General features: G+C 40.5%; 1 protein-coding gene across 1 annotated transcript in view; it reads right to left on the minus strand.

Moving 5' to 3' along the window:
- fkbp9 (FKBP prolyl isomerase 9) overlaps window positions 1–20246 on the minus strand; it is a 31908-nt gene that overhangs the window by 7590 nt on the left and 4072 nt on the right. The window contains exons 3-9 of the mRNA XM_072571024.1: window positions 19725–19914; window positions 19440–19585; window positions 16605–16794; window positions 15841–15986; window positions 15093–15282; window positions 3597–3742; window positions 2455–2621 (exon numbers count right to left, since the gene is read on the minus strand). Coding sequence (XP_072427125.1) covers window positions 2455–2621; window positions 3597–3742; window positions 15093–15282; window positions 15841–15986; window positions 16605–16794; window positions 19440–19585; window positions 19725–19914 — 1175 coding nt within the window. The remainder of the gene's footprint in view (window positions 1–2454; window positions 2622–3596; window positions 3743–15092; window positions 15283–15840; window positions 15987–16604; window positions 16795–19439; window positions 19586–19724; window positions 19915–20246) is intronic.

Raw genomic sequence — 20246 nt, forward strand, 5'->3', positions numbered from 1 at the left:
GATTTGGGATAGCCAGCATGGATTTGTGCACTGGAAGTCACATCTGACAAATCTTTCAGAGTTTTTCAAAGAGGTAACTATATGGATAGATGAGTGAAGGACAGTGGATGTTGTCTATATGGACTTTAGTAAGGCCTTTGACAAGGTCCCGCACAGCAGGCTAGCCATGAAGGTTAGGTGCATGCGATCTCGGGAGAGTTAGTCAATTGGATTGAAAATTGGCTCAATGGTAGGAATCAAAGGGTGATGGTTGAAGGTTGTTTCTTGGACAGGAAGCCTGTGACTTGTGATGTGTCACAGGGAATCAGTGCTGGGACCTTTGTAATTTGTTAGTTACAGAAGTGATCAGGACGTGAATGTAGAAAGCATGATTCGTAAGTTTGCGGAGATATCTTGATAGCGAGAAAGGTTATCAAAAATTACAGAGGGATCTTGATCAGATGGGGAAGTGGGCTGAGGATGGGCAAATGCAATTCAATACATATAAGTGTGAGGTGTTGCATTTTGGAAAATCAAACCAAAGACTTCTACAGTAAATGGTAAGGTCCTGAGGAGTGTTGTGGGACAGAAGTACCCAAGATTACAAGTACAGAGTTCTTTGAAAACAGTGTCACAGGTAGATGGGGTGGTGAAGGAGGTATTTAGCATGCTGATCTTCATCAGTCAGAGCAATGAGTATAAGAGTTGGAACGTTATTTTACAGTTGTATTAATCGCTGGTGAGGCCGCACTTGGAGTATTGTGTACGGTTTTGGTCACCTTGTTATAGGAAAGATAAAATTAAACTGGAAAACTTCAAAGATGATTTACCAGGATGTTGCCAAGACTAGTAGGCCTGAGTTATAGGGAGAGGTTGGCCAGGATAGGACTTTATTTCTTGAAACGTAGGTGGCCTTATTGAAGAGTATAACATCATGAGGGGCATAGATAGGATGAATGCATATGGTCTTTTTCCCAGGAACAGGGAATTGAAAACTAGAGGATATAGGTTTAAGACGAGAGGGGAAAGATTAGGAAGGACCTGAGGGGCAACTTCTTCACACAGAGAGTGGTGCATATATGGAATGGGCTGCCAGAAAAAAGTGGTTAAGGCAGGTGCAGTAGTAACATTTAAAAAACATTTGGATACGTACATGGATGCTGTGTGGGCACATGGTCAGCATTTACCAGTTTGGGCCAAAGGGGCAATTTCCATGCTATATTATTCTATGACTCTAATAGAAAGGGAGGAGAACTCTTTCAAAAAACTGACAGGAAACAAATGGGCCCCTTTATGTGTAGTAAGATTCTAAAGCACGCGGAGATATCCTGTGCCTATGAAAGGTATGTTTTTTTTAAAATCATTCATAGGACATGGTGTTGCTGGTTAGGCCAGTATTTGTTGTCCATCCCTAATTACCCCGAGGCAGTTGAGTGCCAACTACATGGCTGGGAGTCTGCAGTCACATGTAGGTCATACCAGGTAAGGAAGGCAGCCTCCCTCTCTAAAAGACATTAGTGAACTAGCTGGGTTTTTCCTGACAACTGGTCATCATTCGACTTTCAGATTTTTATTGAATTGAAATTCCATCATCTACCATGGCAAGATTCAAATCCAGGTGGGCAGAACATTATCTTGGTCTCTAAATTAACAGCCCGGTGATAATAGGCCATCATTTGCCCATGTATTGATGCTTTTTAATGCTGTGCTCATGCTTTTTCTACTGTTGCCCCATCAAGCAACTCACAGAGTGGTGTACTCTCAAAATGTGAACAAAAACTTTAAAGCACTTCTCCTGGAATGTTCCTTCTCTGTCTCGGAGAGGAGTTTGTATTTGGTGGAATGAATATTAAGTTCTACACTTCCTGCCACGTACTAATTCTGGCAAGACTGTAATAACACCTGTTAATGTCATTGACCGAGTTGCAAGAAATAAAGACAGTATAATTATTTTCTCTTATTGTTTTGAGCAGACCTATTTACTCCACCACATTTACAAACAGAACATGCCTTCAGTTGCATCTGTAACTAAGACCCTTTGTAAAAATAAAAATATGCCAAATGCTCAAAACCACTTTGTTTTAGGATTACCACTGATCAGTGAAAGCTTTACTTGCCTATACCCCCCAGAACCTCCTTTACCTCATATGCTCCCCTCTGCACACACATACCCAATATTAGTCAGGTCCCTGAACAGGCCTGTTGCTAAATTCACCTAAACGCACTTTCAGACATCCACAATTCCCCTTTCTCACAGCTCCTACCAAACAAAATCCATCCTCACCCACTTTATGAAAACTCTCACAACTGCCCTTTTTCACCTCTCCTCAAAAACACCACCCACCACTCCACATCCACAACCTCAAAGCCCCCCAAACCTATCATCCCTACCATCAACACCTTCCTCTTACAAATGCATGCACATGCTACCTAAATCTGTAAGGTTTCACCATTAAAAGCCATTAATAATCTTGCCTCTTCTAGACAAATTTCCTTGTTTTTGTCTTTGTCGATTTCTTGGAAGAGATCAGGAGACACTTGTGAAGTAGTCCAAACGAACATATAACCCTCTGGAAGACCTGCGACAAGTTCTACCAGCTCAACGTCAAAGATGAGCACAGCGCTGCCCGGTACCTCTCCAGCTGCAAGACAGAATCACAATAGTTAATGTAGCCATGTCACCATCAAACATTATCTTTCTTCACACTTCATTCTTCAAAGTGTCATTTTAAGTTCCAGCATGTCTTCATAATGACCAAAGACAATTCACCTCATCCTGCAGTCCTGGTGGAATTCATGGGATGGACAAGATTTAAAAAAAAAAGGACATCCAGAGACTCATTTACTACTACAATGTAGTGAAGGCAGGAATAGAAAAAATGTCATAAATTCTAGACTTTAGTGCTGCCAACAGTCCAGAGTTTGGAGAGTCAGTGGCATAGCAGTAATGTCACTGAATGAGTAATTCAGAACCCCAGGCAATCCTCTGGGAACATGAGTAGGAACATGGCAAATAGTGAAATTTGACTTCAATAAAATTTTAGAATGAAAAGGAGGTCTATGGTGACTATATCTATCAATCGTTATAAACACTAAATGGTTCATTGATGTCCTTCAGGAAAGGAAATCTGCCATCCTTACCTGGTCTGACCTCCATTTAGCTCCAGACCAACTGCAATGTGGTTAATTCTTAACAGCCCTCTAGACAATTAGGGATGGGCAATAAGTCCTGGCACATGCAGCAAAGCCCACATCCCATGAATTTGTATGAAAAAATTCTCTACTTGTTCGTAAGACCACAATTTTGATATAGTCACGTTGAGAAAAATAGCAAAGTACATCTGTACAACTTATACAAATCATGACTCAGATTTATTCACCTAAAAATTATCATTTGAGTTGTTATCCCAATTTTCAGAGGTTACTAACAATGCTAGTAACACTTTGGTCAACAGTGGGACTGACTATAGAGGCCACATAATCAGTTACAGCTAAAGAGTTTTCATCTAGGTCATTTTTGTTACAACCAATTATTAAACTATTCACAGCAAAATCCATAGCTTGTGTTCTTAAACTTAAGGTTTTTAAACGCAACAATAGCAGTGGAATATATGTACCAATTCCGCTCTCTCCATAACCCAGATGAGGTGGGATAATGATGGTTCGTTTCTCTTCAACACACATATTGGTCAGGCCCATGTCCATCCCTATGACAACTTGACCAGAACCCAGGACAACATTGTATGTTTTTCCATAGTTGTGTCTGAAAGAAAATGTAACTTTACATAAATAACAACTCTAACATTCTGTCAGTGGTTAATATCTGAAGCTAAAACAAAAATGAAAACACAAACAAAGCTGAATTGGATTAGTCAGCAAGAATTAGTGGCATATTGATAATATCACTGGACAAATAAACCAGAGGTCAGAATGGGGACATAGGTTGAGTTGATAAATCAGGAATATAAACCTAGTGTCAGTAATGGTATCATGAAGCTACCATTAATTGTCATGAAAAATAAAATTTAGTTGATTTCACTTTAGGGAATGAGATTTGCCATCCTTCCCTGTGACTTCAGGTCCATAGTTATGTAATTGACTCTTAACTGCTTTCTAAATGGTCTAACAAGTCACTTAATTAAAAGAACAATTAATGATGGACAACAAATGCTGGTTTTGTCAGCAAAGTTCACAAACGTGAAACAATTTTTAAAAAATACCAGCAGCTTACATTTCTAACTGACAAACCCTTATGTGTTTATGAGTTCAGGTGACAATAACCTGCCTTCGGACATTGATCAGTGGTTGTCTAATTTGAGAGTGGATGAAGGCAGGGGTGAAAGAGAGAGTAGGAATGAAAATATCTTATCCAAAAATTGGGTAATCAGTGTGTTAGAAATTCCAGGACAGAAACCAATATTCCAATTAGAGAAAAACTGCCTTGGTTTGTTCAGTCTACCAACAGAACTCCTGTTTCTAAATCAGTCATACATTGAGGCTTTGCTCCAAAGACTTTGACACGGTGGCTTAGTGGTTAGCACTGCTGCCTCGCAGCGCCAGGGACCAGGGCAACTGTCTGCATGGAGTTTGCACATTCTCCCAGTGTCTGCCCAGGTTTCCTCCGGGTGCTGCGGTTCCCTCCCACAGTACAAAGATGTGCAGGTCAGATGATTTGGCCAAGCTAAATTGCCCATAGTGATAGGTGTTTTCATCTAGGTCATTTTTGTTACAACCAATTATTAAACTATTGGGTCTGGGTGGGTTACTCTTCGGAAAGTCGGTGTGGACTTGTTGGGCCGAAGGGCCTGTTTCCGCACTATAGGGAATCTAATTAATCTAGGCTGGAACTTCAGTGCAGTGTTGAAGGCATTCTACACAATCAAAGGGTTGTCTATTGAATGCTGTTTGGTTTTTTGGCAGGCACTCAGGTTCAGGATGATTTGCTTGAATAGCGGGGTGGGGGCGCTCTAGATTCTGCATGCTCTTTCCACTGCTTGCACTTTATCTCCATGAGCTCTATTTGGTGATATTCAATTCGTTGGTGCCTTCTTGAATGTTTCCTCTTCAGTTTATGTTAGGGCAAGCAATTCCCATGTCAGTTAGGATGTTAATTTGCTCAGCAACGCTTCCAGGATGTTCATGTAATATTTCCCCTGTCCTGCTAGTAATCATTTACCATTGCGGAGGTCAGAGTAGAGTATTTGTTAAGGCAGTCTTGTGCTGGGCATGAGGAAAATGTGGCCTATTGATTACAGCTGGTCCTCAATGCTGCGGATGTTGGTCTGGGAGAGGACAGTCACATTGGTACACCTACTCAGCCAGTGGATTTTCAGGAGTTTGCAACGACAGCGCAATTGATAACCGTCCAGGGATTTCAGGTGTCTAATGTATGTGATCCATATTTCTGATGCATACAGGAGGGTGGGGACCATGGACTCCTCTGTAGATCATGAATGTGGTGCTGGGTTTGAAGTCAAGTCTCAGACATAGAACATTCTATTCCTCATGCGTTCAAAGGCTGCACTGGCACATTGGAGTCAACATTGGAATTCATTGATACCTGCTCACACCAAGAGGAGATTCCCAAGCCATGGGAAATTATGCATGTTCTCAGGGGCTCGCCACAGATGGTGATGTTGGAAGAGTGGCTGTGACATGCAGCAGGAGTGAAAATGTAGAGATTCTTTGTTCGCCAGATATTCCAACAGCGGCCTATTCAATGTCCTTTGTGAAATCGAAGGATCACATGGAAAAACAGGGAGAACTATCCCTTTGGATACAGAACTCACTTGAAAGCAGGAAAGAGAGGGTGGTGGTGGTGGGTTGCTTTTCGGACTGGAGCCCCATGACCAGAGGTGTGCCACAAGAGCTGGGTCTACTGCTTTACATCATTTATATAAATGATTTGGATGTGAACAAAGGAGATATGGTTAGTAAGTTTGCAGATAACACCTAAACTGGTGGTCTAGTGGACCAAAAAGAAGGTTACCTCAGAGTTCAATGGGACCTTGATCAGATGGGCCAATGGCCCGAGCAGTGGCAGATTAATTTAGATAAATGCTGCATTTTGGAAAGGGAAATCAGGGCAGGGCTTATATATTTAATGGTAAGGTCCTGGGGAATGTTGCTGAACAAAGAGACCTTGGAATGCAGCTTCATAGTTCCTTGAAAGTAGAGTCACAGATAGACAGGATAGTGAAGGTGATGTTTGGTATACTTGCCTTTATCGGTCAGTATATTAGGAAGTTACAGCTGTACTGGACATTGGTTAGGCCAATTCTGGAATTACTGTGTTCAGTTCTGATCTCCCTGCTATAGGAAGGATGTTGTGATTCTTGAAAGGGTTCAGATTAGATTTACAAGGATGTTGCTAGGTTGGAGGGTTTGAGCTATAGGGAGTGTTTAAATAGACTGAGGCTATTTTCCCTGGAGAGTTGGACGCTCAGAGGTGATCTTATTGAGGTTTCTAAAACAATGAGGGATATGGATTGGGTAATTAGACAAGGTGTTTCCCCTGGGTTGAGGGAGTCCAGAACTCGAGGGCATAGGTTTATGGTGAGGGGGAAAAGATTTAAAAAGACCTAAGGGGCAACCTTTTCACAAAGAAGGTGATGCGTGTATGGAGTAAACTGCCAGAGGGAGTGGTGAATGCTGGTACAATTACAGCATTTAAAAGCGATCTAGATGAATAGGAAGGGGTTAGATGGGACTAGATTAATTTAGATTAATATCTGATCTGCATTGACAAATTTGACCGAAGGGTCTGCTTCCATGCTGTACAACTCTATGTCTCTAAGGACATGTAGACAGGTGCTGTTCCCTACACTTTACGTGGATTTCTCATGCATTGTAAAAATCATGTCCATTGTGCTTCCTGATGGTGCAGAAGCCATACTGAGACTTGGCAAGGTGTTTTTTTAGCCACTGGGAGGAGGTAATTGATGAGAATTCACATGATATGGCAGATACTAGGGAAATCCCTCTAATTTCCAATTGGACCAGTTTTCTTTCTTGAACATGGTCACAAGTGTTGTGCCTTAGATCACCCGGCATGATGTCTTACTTCCAAACAAGGAAAATGAGGTGGTGATGTGTCAAACTATCCTCAGTAATTTAGTACTGCAGTGAGGATTCCATCTGCACCAGAGGTCTTGTTTTACATCTGTCAGGTGACTTTTCTGACCTCACAGAGATTTGGAAGTTTACTGTGATCACAATGGGTCGTGAGTAGTGGATTGGTGTCAAGAATACTTGTGCTGAAGGTTGCATCTTGGTTGAAGAGGCCCCTCAAAGTGCACTCTCCAGCAGGCTTGATTGTCTTTTGGTCTTGGATAAGCAACTGTCCGTTTTTAGCTCTAAGTGCAGTAGGTTCCTAAGTACTCGGGCCATAGATAGCTTTGATTGCATTAAAGAAGCTATGCATGTCACGATTGTTGGCGAATTGCTGAATTTTCTGCACCATTTCCACCCATCATCTATTCTTTGGGTCACGGAGTTGTTGTGGCACCTTGACTTTCAGTTGCCTGTCAGCTTATTTCCTCATGCTCAAATTTTAGTTGAGCTGCCAGTTTAGGAATACCTTACATTTGTGGCCTAGAAGATTCTTGATGTCCTGATCACTCTTGTCAAACTAGTCTTGGTGTTTCCTGATCAAAAGGTCAAGCATCTCAACGCAGTTGCTGACTATGATTGCTTTTAAAGTAGACCAGGTGCTACACTAAACCAAAAGACCGGTCTACCTACTGAAGGGGACATAGGATGATCTAAAGAGTAGGGATGATTTCCCAGTGTTCAGCCAATATTATTCCAACAACCAATATCAGTAATGCAGGCTTTCTAATCACTTATCTCATTGCATTTTGAGGAAAGATTGGATAAGCTTGATTTGTTTTCTTTGGAACAGAAGAAGGGTGACCCAACTGAAGTATAAATCACGAGGTATCTCGACAAAGTGGTCAGGAGGGTCTATTACCCTCAGCTGAGCAGTCCCTACCCTCAAAGCACAGATTTTGAAGGACTTCCCTCCCAAAGGATGATGGTGGTTTAGAACTCAATGCATGAAATAGTGGTAGCTGCAAAAATTCTCATTACTAAAAAGTAGTTGAATGTGGACTTGAACATATGCCAGAACATACAATGGTAAGGACAGAATTATGCTAGATGGATACATCATTCAGAGCATGGACATGATGGGCCAAATAGCCTCCATGATTCTATGAAGCCCAGTGCTAAAGTATTCCATAGCTCATTTCGGAATCTGAGAACATTAGTCTTTTAAATGGCTAGACGTCAAGTCACTACCAATCCTTCAACATGGAGCTAAGGGCTAAGGAGAACAGACACCTATATCTGAGGTTTTTACACTCATTATCTAAAAGTCTGACTCAGTCACAGCAAGTGTATACTTGTCTCAAAAATGTAATGGATCAGCAAAGAATCTGAGTAATTCACATTCTCTTTGAAACAATAGCTGCATCCAAGATCATACATGGAAAAAGCCATTCAGTCAGTCCAGAATGGTATTCATCCTCAGTGCATATACTCAACTGTTCTCACATTCCTTTTGCAACAAGATGTATAGAAGTAGAGATATAATGCTAAACCTATATAAGTTCACAATTAAAGTACTTCGACTTAGCATCAAAGAGAGCACGGTGAGGTGATTTCTTGGACACAGTGCAGATTCATTGGACCGTTGCTTATTGAAGTAATACAAATATGATAAAGAAAACAAATTAAGGCTGTACTCATTATAAAAGAGGAGTTTGCAGGGTGATTTAAGGGCATAAGAAATCAGAGCAGGAAAACACCATAGAGCTTGTCGAGCCTGCTCCACTATCAAATAGGATCATGAATGATCATTAGCTTCAACTCCATAAGACTATAAGAATAGGAAAAGGAGTAAGCCATTCAGCCCATTCAAGCCTGCTCCATCATTCATTAGGATCATGGCTGATATGACATTCCCCATATCCTTGCCCTTTCCCCATAATGCCATAGCAAGGATTTTGCCTCCATCGCTTTCTATTGCAGGAGTTCCAAAGACTCTCAACCTCCAAAGAAGAAATTCCTTCTCATCTCAGATTTTCTTTCTGAGACTATGCCCCCAGTTCTAGACTATCCCATGAGACATAATCTCATAGAATTTACCTTAAGAATCCTACATGTTTCAATCAGATCACCTCTGATTCTTCAAACTCCACTTTCCTGCCCTCTCCCAATATCCACTGACTCACCTAAAATCTACGTCAACCTTAAATATATGGAATGATGGTGTATCCACTGTGCCTGATATCAATAATTGTGAAGATTCATACATTTTGTATAAAGAAATTTCATTTCACCTCAGTTCTAAATAATCAACCCTTTATACTGAAACTGTACAGTTACTGTATATTAGGAGAAAGTGAGGACTGCAGATGCTAGAAATCAGAGTCAAGAGGGTGGTGCCACATCAACTACTTCCTCCCAGAGGCTAAGAATCTCCTAGGCTAAAAAACAGCAAGTCAGGCAGCATCCGAAGAGCAGGAGCATCAACATTTCAGGCAAAAGCCTTTCATCAGTTATTACAGATTTCCCAGCCAAGGGAAATACCCTTTTAAAACCCATTATAATCCTAAATGTTTTGATAAAATCACCTCTCATGGATTTAAACTCTAGAGAACATAAACCCAATTTCCTGAACCATCATCATAGGACAACCTTCTAATTCCAAGGACCGATCTAGTGAACTTTTGCAATATTGCCTTCAATGCATGCATATCCTTCCATAAACATGGAACTTGAAACTGTACAAAAATTACCAAAGCACCATAAAATTTCAGCAAACTTCTTTATTCTTGCATTTCAATAACCTTGCAGAAAAAGGCCAAGAAGCCATTTGCTTTCTCATATGCACACTGGCTTTTTGTGCTCTCAGCATGATTACACCTAAATATCTCTGTAAACTTTTAATTAATATTCTTTCATGGGACATGGATATCACTGCCCAGGTCATTTGTTACACCTTTGAACTGAGTGGTTTGCTAGGCCATTTCAGTGTGTAGTTAGAATCAACATTGCTGTGGTTCTAGAGAAACATGTAGGGTGAGGGAGCCAGGTTTCCTTCCCGAAAGTACATCAGTGAACCAGATAGGTTTTTACAACAGTTAAATATTAAATTCCACCAGTTGCTGTAGTGAGATTTAAAGCTGTGTCCGTAAAGCATTAGCCTGGCTCTCTGAATTACTAGTCCAGTGGCATTACCACTACACCACCATATCCCCTTTCACAAAAAAAGAGAAAGCTGAAGAAAGTCAGCAGGTCTGGCAGTACCCGTGGAGAGAGAAAAACAGCTAACATTTCAAGTCCAGACTTGAAACATTTACTGTTTCTCCTGCTGCAGATGCTGCCGCACTTGCTGATTTTCTCTAGCATTCTCTTTGTTTCAGATTTTTAGCAGCTACAGCAATTCACTTTTATATCCCCTTTCACATCTTTTAAAAATACTCTGTTTTACTATTGGTACAAAGACAATAACATTACATTTCCCCACAGTGTACTCCATATGCTATCCCAATGCCCATTCATAAAATCTATTTGTAGTGATTGTAACAAGGTCAACCAGGTGGACATGACATAATGTGTTCTCCGACTGAGGCTGTTAATCTAGTATAAACAGGAGTGTCAGAAGTTCTACTCATCCTGAGAGCTGGCTCTTACTGAGTCAGATCAACGCGATGACTCTCCATGTGTAAATGAAGGGTGACTTGGTGACAGCATACCAGCATCTGTGGAGTTATTTCACTATCTGTATTTCTTTACAGTCTGACTCGTTCTCGCAGCTTACATTTCACTTTGTTTTGCAATGATTTAAAAAGTAGTACAAATACATGTAGAGTGAGGTTAGCGTGGAGCTTTAAAATGGAGGCTAAATTCTGTGAATTCCAATGGCAGGACTTGATCCATTTACTCACTGCTCATTAGCTTCATTTTACCTGAGGATTTTTAAATGATACTGGGCAGAGGAACAGAATAAAGTTAAAATCAACACTGCACAAGCTGCAATGGAAAGAAAATTCTCAGTTGAAATCTGGACTGACATTTAAAAGGTTTTTCATAAATTAAGATAATGAAGTCAGCATGTGTGCCTATAAAAAATCTTCACTGTCAGACCACCTATTTTCCACATGACCCATTTAACAAAAATGAATGAACAACCATAACCTGAGGCTTTAGCTGACTGATGGTAGGCGAGGGGAGAAGAACAAATTTATTCCATACTATCCTGAACAGATGTTTCTGTGGCTTGCTCTCTATACAACACATAACTCACTGGATATACAGGCTGCAAATGTCATCTGACAGGGTGCTTACAGCGATGAGTTCTGATGGAGAGGGAATTTGTATTACATAGCACCTTCCATACACACACTGGCAAGAACAGTATTTAATTGCCAATCCCTAATTGCCCTCATGCCAGCCTAGATAGTGTGTTCAGGTCTCTAAACCCATAACATTTTGAGAGAGAAAAGAAATCTACAGCTGAGTAACAGCTGACTTAATAAGCTGATTCTCACTTGGGGAATGCAAAGTTGGCATTAAAACAAGAAAAATAAAGTTAACAAGGAGTGGTTAAGACCAAAGTCAGTCTTTTCTCTCCACCCTTCTTTCCCTCTCTAATGCTTGCTGGAGAATCTCCCTCAACTTTAGCTTGTGAACTGTAGATATTTGTAGCAGCAGGGATTTTTGAAAGATATACTGTGGAAGGGACAGGAATTTCTGATAGATCTGCAGAAGTCTCCTATAACATATGCTTATGATTTTGTGAGGAGCAGATTCTCCCCATCCCCCACACTAGATCTAACCAGTGTAGGCTGTAAATCACAATGGATACAAATTAGTACCATGTTCCTCTGCGCCAGACCTGAAACATACCCTAGCCGATCAGGAAACCAAATCTCTGCATTTTCTCAACATATCAAAATTTAACACGGAGCATCCTGTAACCACATTGAAATATTTACAAAAAGGGCCAGAGCATATATTTCAGATGGCCAAGGCACTAAACAGCCCAATCAGAGAGAGTCTGGTACAGAGTTTTACGCAGGTAATGATGGGCATCACCTCCAACATGGATTAATTCCTCTAGATTATTGACCTGTTAATTAATAAAAATATTCGCAAAGCCATGAAATCCACAGACACCAAAAATATTCAGAAGCAAAAATGCTGAAACCTAGTAATTTTTAAAGTTGGGAAAATAAGTTGTGACCAAATCTTGATCCTGCTGGGTGGAGGTGACGGGCAAGCCACACAAGATTGGGGGAAGTTGCAACATCACCTGCAAGTTCCCGCCAAACCCTCAACCTGAAAGTATATCGACATTCTTTCAACAGCATTGTGGGTGTATAGAATGTGGGTGTGAGTACTCTGGGACTATACTCGATGAAGTTCAGAAGGATATTGTGGGGGACAGAGAGGGTTCTGACTGAAACTTACACAATACTGGGTAGAGTGGGCATTGGGAAAATGTTTCCATTGGCAGAAGAGACGAAGACCCAAGGGCACAACCTTAGAATAAAGGGAAGACCTTTTAGAACAGAGATAAGGAGATAAGGATAAGGAGAAGGCGGCACGGTGGCACAGTGGTTAGCACTGCTGCCTCACAGCGCCTGAGACCCGGGTTCAATTCCCGCCTCAGGCGACTGACTGTGTGGAGTTTGCACGTTCTCCCCGTGTCTGCGTGGGTTTCCTCCGGGTGCTCTGGTTTCCTCCCACAGTCCAAAGATGTGCAGGCCAGGTGAATTGGCCATGCTAAATTGCCCATAGTGTTAGGTAAGGGGTAAATGTAGATGTAGGGGTATGGGTGGGTTACGCTTCGGCGGGGCGGTGTGGATGTGTTGGGCCGAAGGGCCTGTTTCCACACTGTAAGTAATCTAATCTAATCTAATCTTATTTAGCCAGAGAGTAGTGAATCGGTGGAATTTATTGCTACAGAAGGCTGTGGAGGCCAGGTCATTGAGTATATTCAAAACAGAGAGAGATAAGTTCTTGATTGCCAAGGAGATCAAAGGTTACGGGTAGAAAACAGAAAAACGGGGTTGAAAAACCTCTCCGCCACGATTGACAGAGCAGACTGGATGGGCTGAATGGCCTAATTTCTGCTCCTATGTCTTATGATCTTATGATCTAAATGGACTGCAACAACCACTTTCTCATGTGCAATGTAGGATAGACAATAACTTCTGATCAAGCCCATGAAGCCCACATGCTTCAATAACTTCCATTAAAATATCACAAATGAATTTAGAAAAACTCAGCTTTATGCAATATGTAGTACATTCATCTATGAGTCAAAAGGTGCTGGGTCCAAGTTCCTCTCCAAAACTAGGGCACAAAAATATAGGCTATTGCCTTAGTGCATTACTGAGGGAGTGCTGCACACCAGCTATATTGACTTTTGAATAAAATCTTAAACCGGGGCTTACTTTTTCACTCAGTTGAACGTAAAATAAAATCACCCGATTACTATAAGGAGGGGAGCAGGGAGTTCTCACAGTGTCCTGTCCTATATTTATTCCTCAATGAACATTAAATAAATTATCCACGATATGTAAAACAAAGACTTGCATTTTTATAGAACCTTACACAACCTCAAGATGTCCCACATCAAGGGAAGTACTTAGGATGTTTAGTCACTGATGTGATGCAAGAAATTCTCTCATTGTCTGTGATGTTCCCTATGTAACTACATTTCAACAAGTTAATTATCTATAAAGCACAGATATCCTGGGGTCAGGGACAGCACTTTGTAAATGCTAGTTTCTCCTAGACCAAACTCTCCTCCTGAAATTTCCCCTCTCTGCAATCCCAAGATTTTGTTCAAGTTCAGAATCGTCCTAAAGTGTCAAGTGACCCTGTATGTCAGCTTTCCACTTGGAAAAAAATAGTTTCACAATCAGAATAAGTCACAGAAAAGGTACTCCATCTCCATAATAATGCTATGAACTTGATCCTCAGCTTTCTGACCCACAGACTGCATTCCAGAACCTCCTCCTCAATAATCCTCAACACTGACACCCTGCAATGATGTGTCCTCAGCCCCCTACTGTACACTCACGAGCATGTCACTAAATTTCATATGAACTCCAGCTATAAGTTTGCTGATGAAACCATTGCTGAAGGCCAGATATCAAATAATGATAAGGCAGAATACAGGAAGGAGATCAAGTCCTTGGTGTCATGGTGCAATGGTAACACACACTCTCTCTCTCTCTCACTCAATAACAGCAAGACAAAAGAACTGATCATTGATTTCAGGAAGAAAGGAGGAGGACACACCCCTACCTAGACCAACAGAGCTAAGGTAGAAAGAGTCAGGACCGTCAAATTCCTAGGAGTGACAATAACCAACAATGTATCCTAGACGTCCCACATAAAATCAACAAGGTAAAAACAATGACTGCAGATGCTGAAAACCAAATACTGGATTAGTGGTGCTGGAAGAGCACAGCAGTTCAAGCAGCATCCAACGAGCAGCGAACATAAAATGTCAAGAAAGTATAATGTTGCCTCTTCTTCCTCAGGAGACTTTGGAAATTCAGCATGTCCATAGGGCCCTCACCAACCTTTACAGATGCATCATAGAAAGCAGTCCATCTGGGTGCATAACAGCTTAGCACAGCAACTGATCTGGCCAGGACTGTAGGAAACTGCAGAAAACTATGCACAGTCCAGACCATCAGGAAAGCCAATTTCCCATCCATGGACTCAATTTACACTTCTCGCTGCCACGAAAAGGTAGCCAACATCAAAGATCCCTCCCACCCTGGTAATACACTGTTCCAATCTCTTCCATCAGGCAGAAGATACATCAGTAAGTTCAAGAACAGCTTCTTCCCTGCTGTCATTGGATTGCTGAATGGATCTCTCTAATTTCAAATCTAATATTGACCTTGCTTTTTTGCATCACTTATGCAGCCATAATTATGTACGCCTTGCTCTATCTAAGCACCCTATGATCTCTATGTCCTCATTTGTTATGACCTGCTTGAACTGCTTGCAAAACAAAACTTTTCACTGTACTTGGGTATATGTCATAACAATAAATCAAATGAAATAGCAATACTTACGTAGAATCTAATTTTGTTCCATCCATCAATGTTGCATTGTAGTGGTATTTGATGTAATCTCCTTTCTTGCTCAGGACAGTGCAGTTAGTGGGTTTGTGGTAGGTCTTGATCTTTATTTTATCGGCTGGGTTGTGGAAGTCAATCATATGGATATGAAAAGCTAGAACAGCCGAGCCAGGGATAGATCCACCTATTTCAGTTACGAAAAGGAAAGACAGAGGAACACTGGTTATCATCCAGAAAAAAATCCTTTTGGCACAAAGTTTTGAGTAACGAGCATTCAATTCATGAGTGAAATCATTCTTTAAAAGGGTTACTGATTCAATGTAGTGAGCTGGAGGAAGAAGTCCAAGAGACACGAGCCCAGGGCTCAAAATGCTTAAGTAATCCTATTGTTAGGAACAAGTTTATGGATTATGCAAACTGAATACCAATAATTGAACAATGTGCAAATGCCATTGATTTTTCACTTTAACTAGAATGGCTTAACACTGATATGAAACAATTCTATGATCTCTCCGTCAAGAAGAAAACCTTTTTTTTAAAAAACAAATTTTCATTAAATTTCAAGTGAAACAAATTTTTGTAAAGTAGAAAATACATTAAACAAATAAATTCAGAAATGCATACATAAGTTACACTGCAATTTTAAAATACTGTGGGACTTTTCTTTATTTAGATTTATTTATTTTCGATTCTTTTTAAAATCAGAAAGTTGGAGAAAATAATATAATTACACACAACTTACTTATTCCTTCTTCACCATATCCCAGGTGAGGTGGAATTATAATTGTCCTTTTCTCTCCAATACACACGCCCAGTAATCCTTCTTCCATCCCTGCAATAACGTAGCCCTCCCCTATGTATGTATTGTAAGTTTGATTTAGGGAATAGCTGAAAAAAAAGACATTGTCATTTCCTCACTCCAGACTTCAACGGAGAACTAAAAAGGGAACAGAAGACTCGACTGACCCAGTCTGTACTATTTCTATCTGACACACGCTCACAACATCCAGAGGGGTAATAGTATTCGAGACTTTTCAAAAAGCTTTTCTTCAGGAACTTCACTCTGCATAGTAATAACTCAGAAGCGATGTGAAATATTCAATACCTCATGGACTGGTGGTATAAGTTCTTCTAGGAATGAAATAGCCTTTTGCAGGTATGCAACAATACAGCAGGTTTGTGAAGCTTTAGTTGAAAGAACTTTGAGCCATGTTCATCTTCAGAACAACTATTAGGACATGTACCCATCTTCATCTAATCTTCACATGATTTGGGGCATGTCAAGTTAGACATGAAAAGAAGTCTCAAGAAATGAGACTATTTTGTGTAAAGAACTCTCAGTTTTGAAAACTTAATATTTTAAAACTCAAACACATCAAGACTCAAGTTTTTTTTAGAAAGATCATCTGATCAGAAGATCTCAAGGATTTGATTGTTTTTAATCTCTTACAAATGCCACTAGAATAAAGCCAACTGGAACTTTGTAACAAGCCAAGACAAAGATACCTTGAATCAAACAATGTGCCATCCATAAGTGTGCCATTATAATGGTATCTCACAAAATCTCCTTTTTTGGTTTTCCTGAGACAGGGATCTGGAACAAACTCCTGTTCAATGGCAACACTGTCTTTAGGATTGTGAAAATCAACCAAAGTCACGTGAAAGACCAGAGTAGCTTGTGAGGGAATATCATTTCCTGCAATATTAAAGTAGAAATCACAAGTTAGCCATGGACAATAACCACATTTAGCAAGCCAATCCTTCCAAACCACTACAGAAAAGCCAAGTGAGATGGACAGCAGCCACTTGAGGCAGCAGTTTACCACAATGTTTTCAATGGCAGTTAGAAATGGGCAAAATAATGCTTGACCAGTGACGCCAACATACAAAGAATAAAACATGTTACATGTAAAATTCAGTTACTGCAATGATATCCGACTATAAAATATACTTTTCTTCAAATGGTTTGTAATTGCCTACCCTTTGACAAAGTGAATAGCTTCACACTTCCCTACGTTATAATCCATCAACCATCTTTGGTCTATTCACTTATCCACTCCTTCTGCCTCTCTGTCTGGCCTATTTGCAGCCTTCACACAGCTTATCTGTCCACCTTCCTTTGAATCATCAGCAAACTTAAATACATTACTGTATGTATTTTCATCTAAGTATTTAATGGAGATTTTAGAGGGTCATAATGTTTTTTAGAAAGAGCAATGGAAGCACAGTTTTTAGGCAGCATAGAATAAGTATCCCAGGCCATTATAGAAAGCTAGGGAAGAAATTGCAGGGCCCACAGTGGAGATATTTGCATCAGCGACAGCCACAGGTGAGGTGCCACGAAACTGAAGGGTGGCTAATGTTGTGCCGTTATTTAAGAAAGCCGGAGAAATACAGACCAGTGAGCCTAATGTAAGTGATTATTAATTCTGAGAGACAGGATCAACATGCATTTGGAAAGGCAAGGACTGATTAAGGATAGTCAGCGTGACTTTGTGTGTGGGAAATCGTGTCTCACAAACTTCATTGAGTTTTTTGAAGTGGTGACAAAGAAGATTGATGAAGACACAGTTGTAGACATGGTCCACATTAATTTTAGCAAGACCTTTAACAGGTTCCACATGGTAGCTTGGTTAGTAAGGTTAGATCACATGGGATCCAGGGAGAGCTAGGTGATTGGACATAAAATTAGTTTGATGGTAGGAGACAGAGGGTAGTGGTAGTGGGTTGTTGCGGTGTCCAATGTCATTTACGTCAACAACTTGGATGAGAACACAGGAGGCACGGTAAGTAAGTTTGCGGATGCCACAAAAATTGGTGGTATAGTGGACAGTGAAGAAGGTAATCTAAGAACACAATTACATCATGATCAACTGGGCCAGTGGGTTGACAAATGGCATATGGCATATAATTCAGATAAATGCAAAGTATTACATTTTGGTAATACAAAGCAGGGCAGGACATACATAGTTAATGGTAGGGTCTTAGGGAGTGCTGTCAAACAGAGTGCTGGCACCTCACGTGTGGCTGTTGACGATGCAAATATCTCCACTGTGGGCCCTTCTATCCAACTCGTCCACGTCAATCAGGTATCCACCTGTCCCATTTGCCTGTGTTTGGACCATATTCCTCTAAACCTTTCCTATTCACGTAGATGGAGGAGAAAGTGAGGACTGCAGATGCTGGAGATCAGAATCGAGAGTGTGGTGATGGAAAGGCACAGCAGGTCAGGCAGCATCCGAGGAGCAAGAGAAACGATGTTTCAGGCACAAGACTCCTGAGGAAGGGCTTATGCCTGAAATGTCGATTCTCCTGCTCCTCGAATACTGCCTGACCTGCTGTGCTTTTCTAGCACCACACTCTCAACTATTCATGTACATATCTAAATGTCTTTTAAGTGTTGTATTTGTACCAACCTCTACCACTTCCTCTAGCAGCTCATTCCATACACACACTAACCTCTGTGAAAAGTTTCCCCCTCAAGTCTCTTTTAAAACTGTGCCCTCTCACCTTAAACCTATGCCGTTTAATTTGGACTCCCCTACCCTGGGGAAAAGACCTTGGCTGTTTACCTAATCTATACCTGTCATTATTTTATAAAACTCCAAAAGGTCAGCGAGCAGGATACATTTATCATCAATAACTGGTCACCATTTCACAGACTAATCAGCGACTTGTTGCCAGCCAAATCTCCATTCACACACTGTCCCTGGCTCCAGCTCATCTGTAGCTAGGCTTTCCCAATGCTTGAGGCAGCAGCTGTATAAATGCATGTCAGGTAACTTCCTTTGTAAAGTCTGTAGTAAACCTTCAGTAATCCTTTATTTTAAACAGTTCTTGTCCCATTTCAGTCCAAAATCAGAAAATAGGAACACAGAAAGATATCATCTTGACAAAAAAACAGTTCAGATCACCCATGATCTTATTAATGGCACAGCAAGCTTGAAGTGTCAAATAGCCTACTTCGTTCTTAAACAGCTGAAGGCCCAGCAGTGATCTTTACAGTACTCCACTAACATCTACCTACCAACTTAAAAATACCCCATTTATGCTCACTCTGTGCAAAATGTCCTTCAGCCAATCTACTGTCAATTTTAATGTATTGCTTTCAACTCCATGAGCCATTATCATGCCAATTAACCTTTTTTGTAAATACTTTATCTATTTGTTCCCCTGTATCTACCTTACTAGCTACATCCTCAAAAACATTTAATTAACTTTGATTAGTGATCAGCTCATAAGCTGAAATATAACTGCAGATTCAGACATATTGTACTCCACTTGATATTCACATTTCATACAGTCAGATAAAAAGGCAATGATGCTATTTAGCTGTCTTACCATCCCCTCTATCGCCATATGCCAGGAAAGGTGGCATAGTGATTGTCCTCTTCTCACCCATGCACATACCCAGCAGCCCCTCATCCATGCCTGGAATCAACCATCCAATTCCAATGTAGGTGTCATAGGTTCGCTGTCGAGTGTGGCTAGAAGGTCAAGACAGATAGTAGAGGGTAACAGAGGTCAAGCTATGCACACAACAGCTTCAGCAAATGAACACCAAAATGATTAATAATCAAATAATAACTGTAATGAATATATGCCAAGTAAATAAAGTTGCAATACCTGGAGTCAAAAAATGTACCATCTAGGAGAGTGCCATTATAATGATAACGGACAAAATCAGACACTTGTACAACACGACTGCAGTTCTCAGGTTTATAGTGAACTTCAATTTTCACTTTATCTTCAGGGTTCCAAATATCAAGCATCAATACATCAAAGAACAAGGTAGCATCAGGTGGGATTTTATCAGCTGTATATTAAAAATTACAGAAGTCATTTAGATAACTGCATTAATTGCTGGATATCAGTACTCAGAATGGATACATTACCCTCAAGATAGTACAATGTACTAGCATGGAACCAGGGTATACATAGTTATATGACAAAAACATTGTGCATAGGCTAGGCTTGTATTTTGTGGAGTACAGGAAACTGAGGGGTTATCGAATTGAAGTTTTTAAAAATCTTAGAAAAATGTCATAGGGCAGATACAGAAAAGCTCTCTCTTCTGGTGATTAAGTCCAGACAAAGGAATAAACATTTAAAATTAGAGCCAAGAACAAAATCAGGACGTTGGTGTGA

This window comes from Chiloscyllium punctatum, chromosome 5 (assembly GCF_047496795.1).
Source record: "Chiloscyllium punctatum isolate Juve2018m chromosome 5, sChiPun1.3, whole genome shotgun sequence".
Taxonomy (NCBI): domain Eukaryota; kingdom Metazoa; phylum Chordata; class Chondrichthyes; order Orectolobiformes; family Hemiscylliidae; genus Chiloscyllium; species Chiloscyllium punctatum.